Source organism: Lepidochelys kempii, chromosome 1, assembly GCF_965140265.1.
Source record: "Lepidochelys kempii isolate rLepKem1 chromosome 1, rLepKem1.hap2, whole genome shotgun sequence".
In the NCBI taxonomy this organism is placed as follows: Eukaryota; Metazoa; Chordata; order Testudines; family Cheloniidae; genus Lepidochelys; species Lepidochelys kempii.
Genome location: NC_133256.1, coordinates 239,172,289 through 239,191,431, shown reverse-complemented (window position 1 = coordinate 239,191,431; position 19,143 = coordinate 239,172,289). Strand labels below are relative to the sequence as shown.

The 19,143-nt window shown below is 44.3% G+C and overlaps 1 protein-coding gene across 5 annotated transcripts in view; it reads right to left on the bottom strand.

The window, feature by feature from the left end:
• The window catches only part of MICAL3 (microtubule associated monooxygenase, calponin and LIM domain containing 3), a 243,358-nt gene that overhangs the window by 36,311 nt on the left and 187,904 nt on the right, over positions 1-19,143 (bottom strand). For 2 of the 5 annotated variants that reach the window (XM_073319697.1, XM_073319780.1), the window contains 7 exons: positions 14,916-15,053; positions 12,366-12,428; positions 9,208-9,312; positions 8,141-8,281; positions 7,632-7,723; positions 4,634-6,479; positions 3,439-3,533 (listed from right to left, as the gene is read on the bottom strand). In XM_073319697.1, the coding sequence (XP_073175798.1) occupies positions 3,439-3,533; positions 4,634-6,479; positions 7,632-7,723; positions 8,141-8,281; positions 9,208-9,312; positions 12,366-12,428; positions 14,916-15,053 (2,480 nt within the window). Of the gene's footprint in view, positions 1-3,438; positions 3,534-4,633; positions 6,480-7,631; positions 7,724-8,140; positions 8,282-9,207; positions 9,360-12,365; positions 12,429-14,915; positions 15,054-19,143 lie in introns of those variants that run through there. The other 3 variants (XM_073319708.1, XM_073319771.1, XR_012155812.1) reach the window with 2 other exon arrangements.

Sequence of the window (19,143 nt, the reverse complement as noted above, 5' to 3'; positions counted from 1 at the left end):
CTAGACGGGACAGCCTTCGGGGCTTGTTCTTGAGCCGCCACCACCACATTGCTATTTTTAGTGCGCTAACTAGAGCGGAGCTAGTGTGTGTCTGTCTACCGGTGCTGCGAAGCATGATCCCAGCGGCTGCACAGACGTACCTTTAGCTCCATTAGCCCCTTCAGGTGAAACGATTGCACTGCCCAGTGTTCCGAAGCAAAGTGAATTTCCATTGTGCGATGAGGTACAGAGCGCATAGTAACGCGCCCTAGGCAAAGTGCCAGCATTCAGCATTTTTGCCGAATATTCATTTAACTAAAACGATCATGAATGGAAAGCTGAGAAACAATCTGAACATGTATGCAAACTTTAACATTCAGCAAACTATCTGCAGCAGGAGACATGTATTTCTGATCATCGCCCCACATCCTGTACATTCTCTCTCTCACACACACACACACAAATATTAGCGCACAACCCACAGGGAACTACATGAACATTCTTTACATGAAGCGTTTGTTGAAAGGCAACACACTAAGCCACACAAAGTTAATTCACTACTGATTGCTAATGCTATGATGGGCAGGCTAAACAGGCCAAACCCTCTGGGAAGCAAGTTCAATACAACAACCACAAAAGCAACATCAGCTGGATTTTAACTTCGAAAGGGTTCAGATAAAAGTTATGTGGCATTAAGGGAGCCACTTCTTCCCCATAATGGAGGAAATAAGCAGTTGACTTGGTCTGTAATTAAAAGGCACAAACCCAAAAATCAGAGCTACCCTTTTGCCAGCCACACCCTGGATGCAATTCCTTCTGCAGCGAGACTTGCCAGGCTGTGGTGTAAATGTTTTACAACCCCAGACACACTTGTTGTGAACCAAAAGGCTGATGTGTCTGTGGTCTGTTCCCTCTGGATTAGTGCACACGCTCCCAATTACTGCTCCTGGAAAGCATACTCAGGCACTGAGCAAAGAGGAGATCCTTAAGTGTGACTCAGCCACAGCAAATGGAGAAAGTGAGACAAGAAAACCATATCCTGGAAATCTTGCTGCTTATGTAAAATAACTGAGAAAATTTAAAGGAAGAACAATATTTTTGTTGGGTATCAGGAAGAATTCCAGGCCATCTGTAGCATCTCCAGGCCCTGGAATACTCAGTGGCCACCACCTCTTCTGCAAAAGCCAATTGTTACCAAAGTTGCTCAGCATGGAGGTGCCAGAGAAAAGGAGTGAATATTAGAGCACCCCCCAACTTTGAGAACATACATGGTGCTTATTGAAGTCCCGCTGCCAGGAGTTCACAAGCTGGACAGGAATGACAGCATCACAGCTCTTATCTGAACCTCCCCCTCTTTCTGCTTCCCCAGATACCTCCTCCTTCTGCATCTCAGATGCAATGCGGAACTTGTCATGAAACACCTCGAGGGCAAGCAAAGGGAAAGAAGAAGCAAAAAACAAAGAGAAGAAAGGGGTCCAATATAAAGAACGGTTCCCAGAGTAAAACCCTCTTCTCAGAGAAGAGGACTACATATATATGAACCAGGGAGGGAAGCTTAAAGAGGTTTAATTACATGAGGACGAGTCCCATTCACTTCAGTACACCAAACCCTCAGCTTGCCACGTTTATGAGAATTTTATTGTATCATAGTTAAAAATACAAGTGAAAATGATCTTCTCCTGTATTTCCACTTGCACTAAACCACAACCATCCCAATCAGCTGAGACCTTCACCAGCTGATCCAGACAACTGCCCTAACGTGGCATTTGCCATTGATTTCTCCAGGCTTGGTGAAAGGTGGGGGGAGCTGCTCACCATTAGTGTGGAGAGCTGTGATACTGTCCTCTAAGGTTCCTTTTGTTCATGAGATGGAGGTGGACAATCCCATCCCAGATGCTAGGTACATGCTCCAGTGGCTAGCTTCTCCCGTCACTATGGCAACAATTATATTTTTAGCACAGTAGAGGGATCACAGCTAGCACAGGTACGTCTCCTCAAACTGGAAATTACACCTCCAGCTTGACGTATAGACATACCCTGGGAGCCAGGCACAAGGGGAAAAAGCGGGGACAGGAGAGAACTCACTTCTCTCTTTCCAGTGCATGCTTGAGCTGAGGACCATGGTATTGTCAGTGAGAAGGACGTACCCAGTCACCACACCCCAAACCTGCAGGGCACATCCAGGAACCCCTCTGACAGCTGCGGGTTTCTCTCCACTCCAGCATCCACTGTGATTTTTTTTTTATCTTTCACTTGTTCTGTTTTTACTTTATATTTTCCCCCGTTCAAATGAAACTATGAAAACGTGGCCACCCCCTTCATTATGTGATGAATACACTAGAGAGAGAGAAATAAAAAGCAGGGGCCCCTCAGTTCCTGCCAGATCTCTTGCTCACAGGTATGCCCTGGTCCCAGCAAAATGACAGGTGTCTTTTTTAGGGTGTTTGTGGAAGTCCAGCAGAAGCTCCTTCCACTTTCTCTTTACTTGTCTACTCCCCTTTGAGCCCCATTTCACTGTGGAGTTGCCTTTGGTTGGGGAGGGGTCCATGTGGCTCGCTCCAGAACTCTACAGCACTAGCCAGAGGAGGCTGCTCACGAGCAAGCAGACACTTCTTTCTCTCAAGAAGCTGAGCTCACACCCAGCCCTTACCTGCACGGTGAGCAACAGCCCTATGCTCAAATCTCCATGTATCCAACGCGCCTTCTTCCTATTTCAGTTTCGCAGTCACTGCTTACACCCAGGAGACACGAATCTGGAAACACTGCTAATTGCCAGGGATCCCTCAAAGGGAGTAGGGACAAAATGGGAGCGGAATAGACACAGGCTCTCCAGGCAGGCTCTTCCAGACAGAAGAACCCTAACGTATAGATCCACATCTCCCTGGGGAAATACGCACACATATGCCATGCTGCAGAACCACAAACCTGCAGCTTGCACCTCTCTGGATACTCTGTCTTGCCTATGCCTTTGCTGAATGCACAGTAACATACCTGTATGCAGTTTGCCTCAAACTCCAACAGATCAACCTATTGACTAGGTTGGCACAACAACGTCCTAAAACCAGATCTTCACCATGAAGTGAGGAATGTCCCAATGGCACATTTCTGTAGTAATGTTACAGCCAGTAAAATTTACTCTTTAGACATGAAATTCCCAATGCTAGAGATTATGAGTATGTTCTCTAGAGGGACAAAAATATCCTACCCTCAGAACAAGACAATACACACAACGCCTGTGTGCATGGCAATGACAACAGGACCTCTGTACAATGCCAATAGGGAATCTGGCTTATTGTTGAAACTGACTGGTTGATTTCAGGTTTATTATTCAGACAATCTTATACTAACACCATCTGCAGCAAAAACAGTAAGAATGATAAAGTTAATCCTGGCAAACGTTGTTGTGGTTCTGAGTCTATGATCTCTATGAGGACAGTTCTATCTAAATGGTCTTCCTACCTCTCGCTTGGATTTCTGAGAAGATCGTTCGAGAACATCATCACTGGAGAGGTCAGAGTCCTCTGAGAAACTCAAGTGTCGACGGAGCTGCAAATCTGAGAAAACAGACCAAAAAAAAAGTAAGAATAGGATGACAGGTTTAGAAGAGTGGTCACTACTACTGTGTTTCTATCTCTGCAGATACTTTTGAGTTTGGTCTTGCTCCTGCTTGATTTACACTTTTGAAATAGCTATCACAGTCAAACTTCACTGCTGCAACATCTGGGAATATCGTGCTCCCAAAAGCACCGCTCCACAAAGCTACACCACAGTGTGGAATCATTGACTGTGGGGTTTCCTTCTAAGGAAGCCCCACCTTCTGAAACAGGTAAATTTGAGAATGATGTTGAACAAGGTAAGCACAGCTTCCTTTCCCTCCAGCCAGGTCAACATTCCTATAAAGAGGCTGAGCATTTGGATGATAGCAGCAGGGATTAAGTCTTTTTGGCCAGCTCCACTTTGGTATGAGTCAAAAGAAGTGACAGGTACGTCTGCTTTGGCCCATGTTTACAGATAACTGCTTTAGTATGTCTCAAGATTCTCAAGTTGTCACTAAAGTGCTCTGAGTGGTAAGTGGCAGATCTGTATCTATGATTGACCCCATGACCCCTGCTTTTTAGAGCAGCGGAGAGCTGGCAGGTCCTAAGCCACACAGAGAGCAAAGAGGAGGGAAAGTAACCATATCTCCATGCCCTCTTAAGCACCCATTTACCTTTTAATTAATGAAGGGACATTTATGTCTATCTCTAAAAAAATTGCATAGTCTGCCATGGCAGATTCAAGGGAAGTGAATGATGGTCAAGGTAGGAAGCCAGGGTGGGAGTTAAAACAAGTTTGAAAAGTGGCAAACTCCTCTCTTTTGAGTCAGGTTAAGGCAGAAAAATGACTAGTTTTGTAGCCTGGTATGTGTGAAATGAACAGTAATGTACCAAATCTGCTATTTGACAATCTGTTTCTCCCATTGATATGCTACTTATTTTATAAACAAACATACAGTCTACAGTTCCAATCCCATTATCCTCAAGGCTTTGCATGTTAGGCAAAGGAGAGCGACTCAGAACATAACAGTGTGGGGTAGCGAGCTGGGACTACTTCATTTCAGAAGCTTTCCAGCTGCAGTGAAAGTACAGTGTGCAGACAGGCAGATGTACTATACCTGCTGCTCTAACCATTGGAGAGACCTTGTGCTTCCCAGAGTCCACTGTGGCACCACTGGAAGGAGTGCTAGGGCAGGATTTGTCATCAGTCTTTTTCTTCTTGTCTTTCTTGTACCCAGAAAAAACAGACTTCCACAATGATCTGGGCTTGGTGGCTTCCTCGGCCATGCCACTTGATTTGTCAGAAAGCCGGCTGTCATTCTTGGATTTCTTCTCCTTTTTGTTCTTACGAGGGGAGAAGAGAGAAGTCCTTTTCTTACTTTTCCCACTGGAGCCCTCTGAGGAGGTGACGGACCCTTCGGGCCCAGCAATGTCAACAGGGGGGGAGAGGAACCTTTCATTAGCAGCATCATGTTTCAGCGTGGGGCCCTCTGCTGCTTTCACGGCCAAACGTGCTGAGGACTCAAAACCTCTCTCTTTGGGCTTCAAGGGCATGGAGGAGGCTTTTCGTGCCTTGGTGGCCGCAGCAGCTGCAGCCATCTCCAGATCTTTCATCTTACACAACTGCTTAGCCATGGCATCCCGCAATGCCTGACTCTTTACAGATTTCTCTCTGGCTCTCATTCTTTCCTCAGCTAGCTCCTTGGCTTCTGGAGAGATTTGAGGCAGCACTCTCTTCCTTTGGTTCGCTTCTCCTTCCATTGATGGAGGTCCACCATTCTCTTTGACCAATGGCAGGTGAAGAGGCTTCTCTGGCCTTGGCCTACTGGTAGGGGGTGTAAAGAACTTCTCATGAAGACTTGTATCCTCAGTTCTCTCATCATAAGTGTCTTCTACATCATCAGCAAATGGAATCTCATCCACACTCTCCACAAATGACTTCCGCACCTCTTCTTTTGAGCCCTGGGTTGACTCTTTGGCAGGAGGGTTGTGCTCATAAGGTGAGGGTGCAGGAGGTGTCGGTGCTGGTGCTGGCTTAGATTCTGTCTCATTCTGCCAAATTGTCTGATGCCTCTTTCTACGCAAAGTTGCTGGTGCTTCATTTTGAGGAGGTGGTGGGGGAGGGCTTGATGGTGGAGTGAGCATAGTGGAATCAGAAGTATTGAAGCTCTGGCTGGCCAATGTCCTCATGTTGGATGAACTTCCATGCAGACCCAATCCAGAGCTGCTGGATAAGTCTCTCTTTACTTCATTGGAACTCTTCAGCTCTTTGTCTGAAGGAGATTTTGGAGTCAGCAGAGACATCTGCTCACTGTCTAGTTTGGACATGATCAGCCTTCTTGGGGCAGGCTGGGGTTTTACAAGATGGATCCCCTCCTCCTCTGAAACACTCAGCGGAGCTGACTCAAGGGCTGAGACAGTAAAGCTAGGCTCTGACCCTTTGCTTCTGTTCACTGGAGTGAGCCCCAGACTCCTCCGGATTTCAGCGCTCTTCATCCAGAACTCCTCTACGAGGTTATTCCGTTTCAGGGCTTCTTCTGCAGTAGTAGGGCTCCCCAATTTTCCCACCTCCTTATCTTGGCTCTTTAGGGCAAGTTGGGCCAGAGGAGTGGATGTTAAGGCTGGTACAGGCTGAAAGCACACTGGAGGTTCCACTGGAGATGGAATGGGTGCTTCAGCAGACGGCAAAGGCTGGGAACAGATAGGCCACTGGGCAGAGGCGGGGGATGAAGCCAACATAGGTGTTGCTGGCTGAGACTGCACTGGTGATGCAGGTGTGATGGCTTCTGGCAATGCAACTGGTTGGGACCGTATTGGAGAGAGAGAGACAGAAGGGCTTTTAACTTTCTGATCTTCAAGGATTTCATCTTTTGGACTTTCTTCAAGGAGGAATGGTTCACGAAAAAAGTGTGTCTCTGGAGATTTGTCCATGCAGGGCACTGCCGTGAGGTGATCCTTTACCTTCTGTGGAAATGCAGAAACAAAAGAAATGATTATTAATGGTCACTAAGCACCTTCAGAGGGATTTAGAATACTGCTCCATGCCTCAGGCTTTCAGGAATAAGGGAGTGATAATTTAAGCTTCAATATATGAAAAATGCATTTGGCGTCCTTTTCCAGTGCATGGAAAACCACTTGGGATCTTTCATCAGATATTGCTCCACTCTGTAAGCTGTCTATTCTGCAAGTCGAAACGACAAATTTAATTTTGGAAAAAGAAGGGAAGTACATATCAGAATACCCAATTCCGCTTTACCCCTTCCCCGCTCCGAGTGGCCCCCCCATCAGGGGAAGGCTCCTCCAGACCTATTCCACATTTTGGCCAGGGTAGGGTTGTTTCTCAAAGGCATGAGGCATTCCTTAGTTTGGGGCTCAGTACGTGGGTGCTGCAGAGCTCCCAGCCGCTAATCATCTGAGGAGTCTTAGATTTCACTTGGACCTGCTGCCACTAGACTGCTACGTCACCCAGGCAATGTATTATGTTATAGAGTTTAAGCCTTTGACATTTCCCCATAGAGATTTACTATCTGAAGAGTGTCAGCTGCAGAAAATGTTATTTTCAAAACTATGCAAGATCTTCAAGGCAGAGACCTTGTCTACCTGTAAGCCTGGACAGCACCTAGCACAAAATGGCCCTGGATCCTGACTGCAGCATTACTATAAAACAAATAAATGTGTCTGATAGCACAATTAAAAGTGACAAGAGGAATTCACTCCATTCCCTTCCAGTATGAATGCTGTCAACAAACCAGCCTGATCTCACAATTTAAGTTTTGGCTAGGGAATCTAAATCAAACCGCACTGGCAATTTAGCAAGTAAATAATCACAAAAACAAAGGATACAACAGTTAAAAATAACTTTTTCTTTGCCTTTAGATTTAGAGACTTGTACTACTGATCAGCCATTGCACCGTGAACTTCTTCAAAAAGTGGCTTGTTTTCTTCTAAAATCTAAATGAAACTAGGTCTCAAGAAGTCAGAGGACAATGTACATTATCTAGATAAGAAAAAAGAGCTAAAACTATCACTCTGTCATACAAGCTGTTCTACTAATCTAGATAGTACAGTCCCTTAATCAATATCAACATAGCTTTGAACAGCACCAGAAACTCTTACCTCTATTTGTTCTGCACTGGGACTACCAACTGGGGACTGAGGAACAGCAGTCTCATTGGGTGACCAGATCGGGGTGGAGGGTTTGCATGGATCTAGGGGAAATGGAGAGTCCGTTAAAAAAACCCATAAACAAGCCTTTTAACATTCTAAATCCATGTGAAGCACAGTAAACAGTGAACAAATCACTAGCCCTTTACATTCTAGATGAGCCCTCTGGAGTCAGTTTGAGAATCTGTATGTGACCCTAATGACACAGGCAGTTAGCCCAAAAGCACCCATAGGGAGCTGAGAGAGGGAACAACTGGTTCTGTGGGTTCCCTTACGCTTTGGGAAGATGTGGTATCACAACACCTTTCTCAGAACACAAATGCAAACACATGCAAGGCATTGAGAGTATTGGCATGGTTCAAATGTAATTGAAGAGATTGCTTTCACCAACAGCTCAGTTGGACAATTCAAAGAAACGATCAGTCTTCCTCGACTGCAAGATACAGAGATTAAGTATTTACCTTCTGTCAGACAGCAGGGAGCCGTGACCTCTCGCTCACCCTCATCCTCAGAGACTTTCAATTCTGGCTCTTCCATGTCCCCTTGAGGTAAGTGACACTCATCTTCTGCATCAGGTGGGGTGTCATCTGACCATCTTTGATCTGGGTGGGAAAAAGACAATGACACAGAAAGGAAGAGGTCTTGGATGCAAACCCATAAGGACAGCCATTTGTTTCCTAAATCTTTCGATTATCCTATCTACCTTCTCACAGGGTGCCATTCACTGTGGTACCCCAGCACCTAAATCGTCTATTCCTTCATTACATGCTAACTGGGGTCACTTTAATTAGTTACCAATGTGATACAAATAAGTTCTCTAGTTTGTTTCATGCTTTCCACAGTTATGCTGGAAATTTTCCTACATCTCCTAATATGTGCAGTTTCTTTCATGCTGGGAAGAGAAGGCTTTGGGTCAGTCCTACAGCCTTTTTCCACATGAACACTCACTTCTTCATTCAGAAGGACTATAATGAGAGTAAGGACTGCTGTTGTTACAAGGAGGAAGGAGAAAAATTGTTCTTCTTAACCTCTGAGAATAGGACAAGAAGCAATGGGCTTAAATTGCAGCAAGGGACATTTAGGTTGGACATTAGGAAAACTTCCTGTCAGGGTGGTTAAGCACTGGAATAAATTGCCTAGGGAGGTTATGAAATCTCCATCTTTGGAGATTTTTAAAAGCAGGTTACACAAACACCTGTCAGGGATGGTCTAGACAATACTTAGTCCTACCATGAGGGCAGGGGACTGGATTAGATGATCTCTTGAGGTCGCTTCCATTCCTATGATTCTGTGATAAGACTGAGCCTTCTAACAAACAGAGTGGTTGCGAGCAATGTCTTCCAGAATCCATGGCACTACAGTTCTTCAGTTCCATTTCACACTTCAATCCAATTTTTCTCTCTCGTCTGCACTGAGCTCCCACATATACAGATCTGCTCTGACTGGATCACCCTTACACAAGATACCTGCTTCCCAACATGACTCTGCTTCCAATAACAAGGTTTAATGATGCACTGTGGTACCGTACCATCATCCAGCTCTGCACCTGTGTCTCCATCTTCGCCTGCTTCCCCTTCTGTATCTGCTGGCTCTGTGCCCACCTCATCCTCCACTTCATTCTCCTCAAATGGGGCTGGAATGCATTAAAACATTGAGAGAGAGAGAGGAAGGAAAAACAATCTATACAATAGAAAACAGTTTTAAACTGCACCAAGTGCCCTGAGTGCCAATATTTACTCATTGTTTCTCCAACAAGGTGCTCTGAGGTGTGTCAGCAGGGGAAGACACTCAGCTGGCATTTCAAGCCTTGAGTCTGAGTAGTCAAGAGGTTTTGTGCCTCTGAGGAAGCTTTGTCACAGACACTGGCACTGCAAGGTTTTCAAGGCACGTTTGAGGGACTGGCCTCGTGAAGTACCAGCGTCTCCACTTCGGCAACCAAGGCATGCTTGAGTGAGACATTAAATGAGGGTGTCAGAGAAAGCTCTAATGGAATACGCTCAGCTGTTGCTCCAATATAGTATTGGTACCACAAAGGAACTGCAGTTACCAACATTTTAGAGGATGTGTGCTAGATGCAAACTGCAATCTCCTATTCTGCCACAATAACTTGCCTAGCAGCGGAAACAAAGAAGTTTGAGGGACATGAAGTCAGATGAGGTGACCTGCCAGGAGGGGATTAGCCAGGAGAGTTGACCATTTGGAAACTGTTTAACTCTGTGCGGCTGCAACATTCTAGAAGAAACCGTTTGGTGGAGTCCAGACAGCAGTGCAGATACCCAGGGCCCAGATGTATTCAGATATTTTAATGTGAACAACAGACACATAAGAAGTCTGTTCTTGTGTGCCAGAGCCCAGAATCTGCTTTACAAGATCAGTCTGAAGGGAAGATTCATGAATTTATAAACCCAAAGAAGGCATTTGACAACATTACACATAAAAGGATTTAATTCCAGAGGGGAGCATGAGGCCCCACCAGGATGGGCTTTAATTCACATTACTAAATGATATTTCACAAAAGCCAAGAGACTCCTACAACTCTCTCCATTGCTACACCTTATCCCATCTCAGTTATTATGCATGGGTGTTGGTCACACAGCTTCAAGGTCCTTCCATAACTTCAGGCAGAATCTTTTTTTGTTTTAAAGGAGTTTCTAGCTTTAACTATAGCACCAGCAGACTGCACAAACCTGGGCCCCTTTTTTGGTTTTGTGCATATAATTAGCACAACTGCAGGCTCAAATGATGTTAGACATTTAACTGGGTTGTTGAATGCTTGATTACTGCAAATGAGCATACATTCTCAGTAATCATGTGGCAAACTATATGCACACAGTGCTAAAATTCTGGCCCCATAATGATGTAAACAGATGCCAGTGCTCATTTCATAGCCTACCTGGGACCATTTAAATTTCAACACTACTAATCATGACAGTCTAAGAAAGAGTGAGCTGGCATCTTGACATTTTCCACACACATTTTGATAGTCTCTTTTTCTAGTAGAGGCTCTTTGCTTCCTTGGTCTTCAAAGCATGACACTGACAGTCTGTTCCACTGAAACAAGGCTTGTCCTGCCCCTTCAACCTGAGAATTTCTTCTATGTCACTTTTTCCACCTTTGTAGCATCATGGCAGTGGAGGGGCACATGGCTTGCATATTTTTTAAACTGCTGTTACAAGATGCTGTGCCATCACCTAAAATGCAGTGTGGCATGACATGGCCTGCACCCTTAAACCACAGGCTTTGTAATACACAGAATCTTACAGATCTGCAACACGAAGGCCGAGTCACAGTTGTAAGGGCTGGGCATCTAAAGATGTTCTTAACTAAACCAGTCCCCCTGCCCCCTTCTCACACTGATGCTTTACTGACCTGCTTGTTGCTTAGGTGTGTACCAGCTACTGCCATTTTAGAAAGAGTAATGCCACAGTAACTTGTTTTAGGTAAAAACATCAAATGTGAGCCACTGTCACAAAATGTGTAAAAGTGTCACCTTCAAGTGGGTGAATATCTGACACTGGCCTGGCTATGTGTATGTTGGTTTTTCCATTTGGAAATTGTGGTGCAGTGTCCTATAGCGAGGATCTAACAGACGAAAATAAATTCTTTACAATACCTTAAAAACACAAAATTCAGCAACATATTTTATGGATGCATAGATAAGTAACACACTGGTGGGCAGCCCATTCTGAAGGACCCGGAGCTTGGGGGACAGGATAAGAGGGTGGCTGGTTATAGTTATACATATACTGTGCATATACATATGTGCAGTTAGGATGAGGAGCAAGAGGACAAGAGTCGCCAAACAGTAAACAGTGAGCTGTACACTATGGCAGCCAGAAACGACAGATTCAGCAGTCTGTCCATGTTGGCCAGCAGCAAGGACTTGATGGGGTGATGTGCAGCCATCCAGTAAATGCTGCTGCCTTGCCAAAACAGTTACAGAAGCAACGTTTCAGAGGTGCGCTAATTACTCCTGTTTGCAAGGGCAACTCAGCTAGACGTCACACAAGTTACCCCTGTTCTACTGTATTTTTTTAGACCCTTTTTGTGGTTTATAGAATTTAACACCTCCCTGCCCCAAATCTCCACACTCCCTGATTTTGTAAGAGATTCTAGGGAACCACCTAGGAAAAGCAGCTGACATTTAGCATCTTTCCACTCCCTTGGTGCTTGGATGGGCAACATGTTTCAGGTTTGTGGAGCATGGCTATTTCCATAGTCACTCCTGGCTCTAAAGTGTCCCTGGCTTTAGCTTAATTGACATCTTCTTTCTTGGTCTCTTCAGCAGGAAGCTGTAATTTGCTCCAGACACTGCTTGAAACACTCTCCCTAATCTCTTCACTTTCAAGCAAGCACCAAGATCCCTTTGTCAAGGGGTGGGGAAGGATGACGATTACTCCTCAGTTTATAACCCAAATCAAAACGTTAAACTACTTTCTTCTTCTCCATGTACACAGAAGATGTTCTTTTCTGTCTTGCCTGCCTTTGCAAGGGGTAAGATGAAAGCCCAGTTCATGCAAGAATGGACAGTGAGCGAGGCATGCATGCACACTCCCCCCTCCTGGTCATGCAATAGCAACAGGGCCATAGATCCAGTGTTAAGGTACCAGCTCAGCTGCTGAAGGCATGGAAGGAGGGCGGGCAGGGTTATTCTGAATTGGTAGAGAACGAATATCACCAAACTACCTCCAGAGACCGTCTCCAGCCATGCCTGCACCGCCTCACGGCGTACGGAGGGAAGGTCGGATGCTGAATTTAAAAAACAATAAATAATTATAGTAAATCAAAAGTTAGACACAAATAAGTGTATGAAATTGAAACACTAGAGAGAAATTCCTCAAAACCAAGAGCAGAAATAAAACCTAGACCTTGTCAGATGATGGAGATTGGATTTGAGGGTTAAATTAGGATAATGAGGTGTAAATACCAAATCTGCTTTTAGGATCCATGGAAGATAAGGGTGTTAGTGAGAGCTGAACATGTCCTCAGTGTCCTGTTTGCAGATTCCAGCCATTTTGGTCAAGCTGGCAAGAGAAGCCAGAAGATGAAGTATGACCACACAAATAGTGCTAACAAAAGCCAAAGGCTGTATTGATTTCAGACTATATTGCCTAGGTTTGGATGCTTACAAGGCAGGGGAGAATTCCTAGTAGAGCATGAGAGCTCACCGAACACATCTTTCCTGGGTATCAGCATGTTGTCCTGCTCCTTTAGATCTAACCATCAACTCCAGAGAGTGGTTTTGAAGTGCTCTCTAAACAGCACATGTGGTAGGACACTGCTCAGTCATGAACAGATACTTGAAGTCTGTCAAACTGACCAATGAAACTTGTGGAGCATCCACACAGCCACACCTTGCATCAGCCCCTTTAGAAGCTGCTACTACTGTTGAACAAACCTTGATTATTGCAATGAAGCATCTAAGTTATGGGTCCGTGAACATCCAGCTCTCAGTTTGGCCTATTCTTTGGGGAAGGAAAGATTTCCTGCTTCCTGAAGGAAGTTGGAAATGCCACGGAAGGGATTGTCTGCACCATGGGAAAGGGTCAGCACAGGTTTTCCTTCACTCTACGGACAACTGTAACAGTATATCATGGAGGCAGCTGTGCCAGAGAGAGAGAGGAGTTGGGATTTAGAAACAGGACACTGGTAGCTCACAATTCTGGAGTGAGTGAAAGTCCTTCTGATCGACTTTTGCTTTAACCTCTCTGTGTTTGCACAAAGAAGAACATGTAGGAAAAATAAGAAGAGAAAATATAAGCTAAAAGGAAAACAGAAATGGCAGCACCCTTGACTTGTGGTCACTTCTGTTATCAGTGGAAGCTAAACTCACCTTAAATATGGTAAACTTGAGGAACAATGTCAGGACTTACTCAGGGTTCTTAAACTTCAAGCAACATTGGTCAGGAATGTTTAATGCTATAACACTGAGGCCTGTGTTTGTATAATTGTGGGAGAAGGGAAATAATGATCTATCTTTATAGATCACCTTTCACTTCAAAGAATCCCAAAGCACTTTACAAGCTACTATATTTATTAGAATAACTTCCCCCACCACTGAAATGTAGCCACCTTTGGGGTGAAATGCAGCACTGAATAATAAATGCACACACCAGGCAGTAAAACCACTCCCAGCTGAAACTACAGAGGAACCTTAGGCAGAAGATAGTTACCTGGAAAGAATTTGGCTAGGGAACAAGAGTTAAGACGCCCAGCTCTTACAACAAGTACCATGTGATTTTTAATACCCACAAGCAATCAGGACTTTGGTCTTAAATTTCCTTCGAAAGACAGCACCTCTTGCAACACAGTTCTCCTAAGATCATTCTGGGAGACTGGTTTGGTACAGACTTGGAGGGAAGACTACCAACTACTGAATCAAACACCACAAAGTTTTGGTTTTGTTGACAGTTGGGCTTTCCTTACAGCTCTTCAATACTAGGAAAGTAGGCCCCACCCTGCTTAGCTCAAGACATCTGACAAGATCACAGTCCCAAGTGTGGGGGATAGTGTGGAAGGTGAATCACAATGAGATTTATGAGAGATGTTGGAAAGGGTACTAGCATTCTCTATTTTTTTCCTTCTCCAAAGTGACCTTATAAGCAAAATGGCATCTTGAAATGGTGACTCACTTTGCTGAAGAAAAAAAAATAAATACTGTCAAATCTCAATACAAAGAGCCAAACAGCAACTGGCTGGCTCCTTGGGCCTGCTGTGCTCTTCACCATTTCCTGAAGATATCATGCCCCTGCCAGATGCAGATACAAAGTTTGAAAAACAGCAGCAGAATATATTCAATGTAGAAGAGAAAACTGTTCAACCCTTCAGAATAAGTTTCTTTTGTTTTTCCAAGGCCTGGACTCCTCATCACCCCTATCTTGAAGGAACAACGGGCTGAATTGTTTCCTCTCAAGTCCAGGACACTTTAAATTTGTTATCAGGGCCTTGCAACCTGCAATATCAAATGATTCCCATCCTGTAGCAGAATGTTACACAGAGTCTAATTAGATACACAAGACAGGAGAGCTCACTCTGCTGTGTTGACTTAGAAAACCCAGTGACTTAAATGGAGACCGACCTCAAAAGTAAGAAGTTTAAACTAGTGTTTAGTTTCAGGAAGCAGAGCCTTTGAATCACTGTTCACCCATCTGAAGAAGGCTGCGCTTGAAAGAAGCAGAAGCAACAGAGTTAAACAGCTGCAACTGTGATCTGGGGATCGATGCAGCAGGAGATTACCTCTGGAGGTGGAGGACTTTGAAATTGGGACCATTTTTTCCTCCTCCTCTTTCTCGCGGATGTGTGTCCAGTGCACATCTGCCAGGATCTCCAGGGGATCTATCGGATTTACAATCTGCTGTAGCCTCAGGTTTCCAGCTAGCAGACAGAGGATGAGGCAGATCAGGATGTGGGTGGGAAGGGAGGAAGGATAGGGTGGAAAGAGAGAAAAAAAGAGGAAGAGAAAGAAAACACACCACAGGAAAGAAAATATAAGGAAAGAAAAAAGAAAATATTACTTGCCAAGATCAGTTTGCCAGACAGACAGACAAAGCTTTGCATCATGTGTGCATGCATCTAGAAACACACAACCATTCATAATCCTTAGATTCCTGCTCCACCCTGAAGCTGAATAACGCTAGCCCAAAGGCACACTACACCTCTATTGCAAGCAGCACCCTGGCAATGGAAGACACACTCTGAGCATCCAACTGAGATTTGGTAGGTGATCAATTAGCAGGAATTTCAGCCTTATTCAGCCTATTCAAAATGAGTATTACCCTCTGTATCCTGCTGGCAAAAGGCATGGGGATAATCTGCATTCTGGGCTAAATTCCACAGAACAAAGGATCCATTCACTTCTCAGTGGCCCTCAACATTGTGGAAGTGAACTTTTGGGGGTTTGAATCCCAACTTTTCACCCACATGTGCAACAGAGAAACCATAACGTCTCTCTTTGCCGGCTACCATCAGACTGACCAGCTGCATGTAGCCTTATATTATCCCATTGGATTTTTGCTCAGTTTAAGGTTTACAAGACTTTATTCAGAGCATCCTAGCTGTGTTGTTGGAGTAGTGAGTGGGTGCTAAGGGGGCAGCGTCATTTTACAAGTAATATCAGCATTCTAATTGAAAATAATGAAAATAACCTCTTCTCTCCTTCGAAGGGGATTTCCTTTGACAAAAGTGTAGGTACATATGGCTAACCGCTTTAGTAGGTGTGTATTTCAAGGTTTTCAACTAGACAGTTTGAGTCATCCACCCTGGTAGCAATTCTCTTAATTTCCCCTTCATTGTTGGTTTCTTTGTGGTGCAAAGGACCCTGGGAAATTTGATCTTGGGTTCTCCTTGCCATTTTCCTGCAGCAAGGTATACAGGATTCTCCATGGCTGATCTGGCCACAGATTGCAGGGTTTTATATTCTGGCAAGCTGTTTTCTCCACTAACCACTCCCCACGCATTGGCATGCACTAGACACAGCCGTTCACATCACAGGGCAACAAGCCATCTGTCTCTGCACAGCAATGAGCCAACCTTCACTGACTGCAGATTGTCCATGATGTAAGGCAACAGGCTAGGCTCCATCTGAGAAGCCTGGAACTAGGCATTTGTCAAAAATGTACCAAGGAAGGACTGTCACACACTAGAATAACCCACAGAAAGCCTGTTTGTGGAATCATAAATTAGGACTTCAGCCTCAGAAATGACTGTGGTATCACACTTGGCACTTTAACCGTAGGAGAAAACTGATATTGAGGGAAGAAGCACTTATCTAAGCACAAAATTATTTGGTAGTTAGTCAAAGGGACAAAAGAAAGCAGAGAAATGCACAAAAAGGGAATGGGATTCAATTTTAATCTGTATTTCACAGGTTTCTCAGTGTAACGATTCCTCTTACAATCAGCACAAAACACGATCCTACCAGAACTATTGGACATCTGGAGGGAACAAGAGAATACTCAGGAGTGGCTGATAGGGCCCAAGTCACTGGCCAACAAATGGAGCAGTCTGATCTTTCCTCATTGCACTTGTATTCCAATGCTCCCACATGCAGACTCTGAGATCAGTAGAGTTAGTGTTTACACCACACCACACAGCTGAGTTAAAAGGTTGAGGATTACCAGCAACAGCTGGAAGTGGGAAAAAAATATATAGACACTCAACAAGTCTCACAAAGAGCAGGTCCCACTTGATCTGCAGGACTTATTCCACATTATAATATGGCTTTGTATCCTGACTGTTGGGGACTTAAACAGGTATGACATCACCAAAGAAAGGCCCAATCAGAATGTGAAACTGGACCAGACACAGGCCTGACATCTCTAACTTTATTACCTGATTATTCCTTTTACACAATAGGTATTGTAATGTGCTTGCTACCCTATATGCTACCACTACCTTTCACTGGATGGAATCAGTATTGCTCAAGTGTGTGTCACAGGCTCTGTACTACTACAGCAAATAGATTCTCCTTTATTTCAAGTGCTAGGAGTCTGTCATTTACAGCAGGAGGATCTGACATCTCAGGTTTTTAGTGGTCAGGTTATACAGCACGAGAAGCTAAAAATAGATAGCATGTGTTTGTTACAGTAGCCATAAACCCATTAAGGAGATGAAATTGGAGGATACGGAGAGACCCTTAATTTTAATGATTTTTGTTCCAGATGGAAATGACATGCTTTCACTGCAAATGCAGCCATAGCCTGCACCCGCTGGCTCCAACTCACCTGCAGCACTTTGCATGCTGCTTTACATTTTACTCTTATGGCTTGTCTACACAGACACTGCATTAATTTAAAAGTCAGTTTAGTTAAACCCATGCAAACTCCAATGTGAATACACAGTCATATCTGTTTAAAACAGGCTATATCAATGTAGCTTGCTCCTGTACATTTACCAGTGTAAACTAAACTAATATAAGACAAACTTTTACCAGTTTAAGCATATTGGTATCAAAATTACTCCTTTATTTAAACCTGCACATCTGTGTGTGTAGACCAGGCCTTACTTAAGAAGCAGACCCCAATTCAGCTTTCTCAATAATGTAAAACTTTAAAGAGCCCAGCCACCTGTGAAGTATTGGGGGCTGGCTAGAGGGCAAACCTAGTGTTTCTCTGATGTCTGACCACATGAATGCAGGCTGACGGTGTGACAATCAGAGTCCAGACAACCCAAGAGGAGAACGGGGGTCTGGAACCCCCAAAAATAAGCCCTTGAATCGACTGTATACAATGTTACAGTGCTATAAAATATGTTGAGTTAGGTCTTCTGTGAAAGCTGGTAAGGTTTTGTACTTGATGGTCATCATGAAATATGTATACAGACTGTGATTATGAATTTATGGGGAGACACGGGACTGGAAGGGCTGTCGGTGTCACCCCACAAGAAGTAACTAGGCTGGCGGAAGCCAGCGTGAGACCTTTATGCTTGCAGGCTGGCTAGTGGTGTCAGGTCTCTGAGCCACAGCAGCACACCATTAAGGCACCAAAGGTTACACGGCAGGCAATAACAGAACCCCTCACTAGGTTAGGTGAGCCACAAAATATTACAGAAGGATTTCAAATGGCTGCTGCTGTGGCTTCCCCCAAGGCTGGCCACTAAGCTTCACAGGAAGCTGGACCCTTTAGTTCACCATTACATGAAAAGATAATTCGGTGAATTCCAGAACAGCGTGTTTCCCCCTCTAGCTTCACTGCCGCAGTCAACAGCACTTTAGGAGTGGCTGGGCTCTCTCACAATTTAACTTTATAGTTCAAAAGTTTAACTGGAAGCTGTTCCAGTGTTCCCAAACCTGCTCTCTGGGAACCAAAATTAAAGTGGGACAGCTGCTAGGATAGAGAAGAGTGGAAGTTAAGGAAAAAGGCAGCAGTCACCCCTACGTGCCTGTGCTCTCTGGCCATCTGGCTACCTTCAATTCTCACCATCAAAAATGTTAAATCAGGGGCGATTTAACATTCCAAACAGAACTTTTCTGATAGAAAGTGAGTGTTGAAAGTGGCCAAGGGACCCAGACTTCTGCTCAAAGCTCAGCTAGACTCCAGGGGGAGGGCAAATGATGGAACAACGGCTAGAAAGGCTAGGAACAAAAGATATTTATATATACTGTATGTATATTTTCAAAAGAGCAAAGAAAAATGTTGATATTTTCCCATATGATTTTTTTCTCTTATGCTCCTATGAAATCTTTCAGAATGACGCATATGTTGCATTAAAATACTAAAAAAGTTAGTTTCAGGCAAAACAGAAAATATAAAATAAAGGAGGTATATTCTACTAGCAATAAGCTACAAAAAAAAGACATGCAACGCTGGCTCTCCGGTGCACCCATTCATTTGGGTGAAAGAACTCAGCCTTTAGTCTCATGTATCCTGGCTCATATGAGCAATGTCAAAGTAGCAGGAATGAACATCCTCTTGTAGCCCAATGCTCCAGGAAAATAACCATCAAAACAAAAATGGCAACAAAGTGC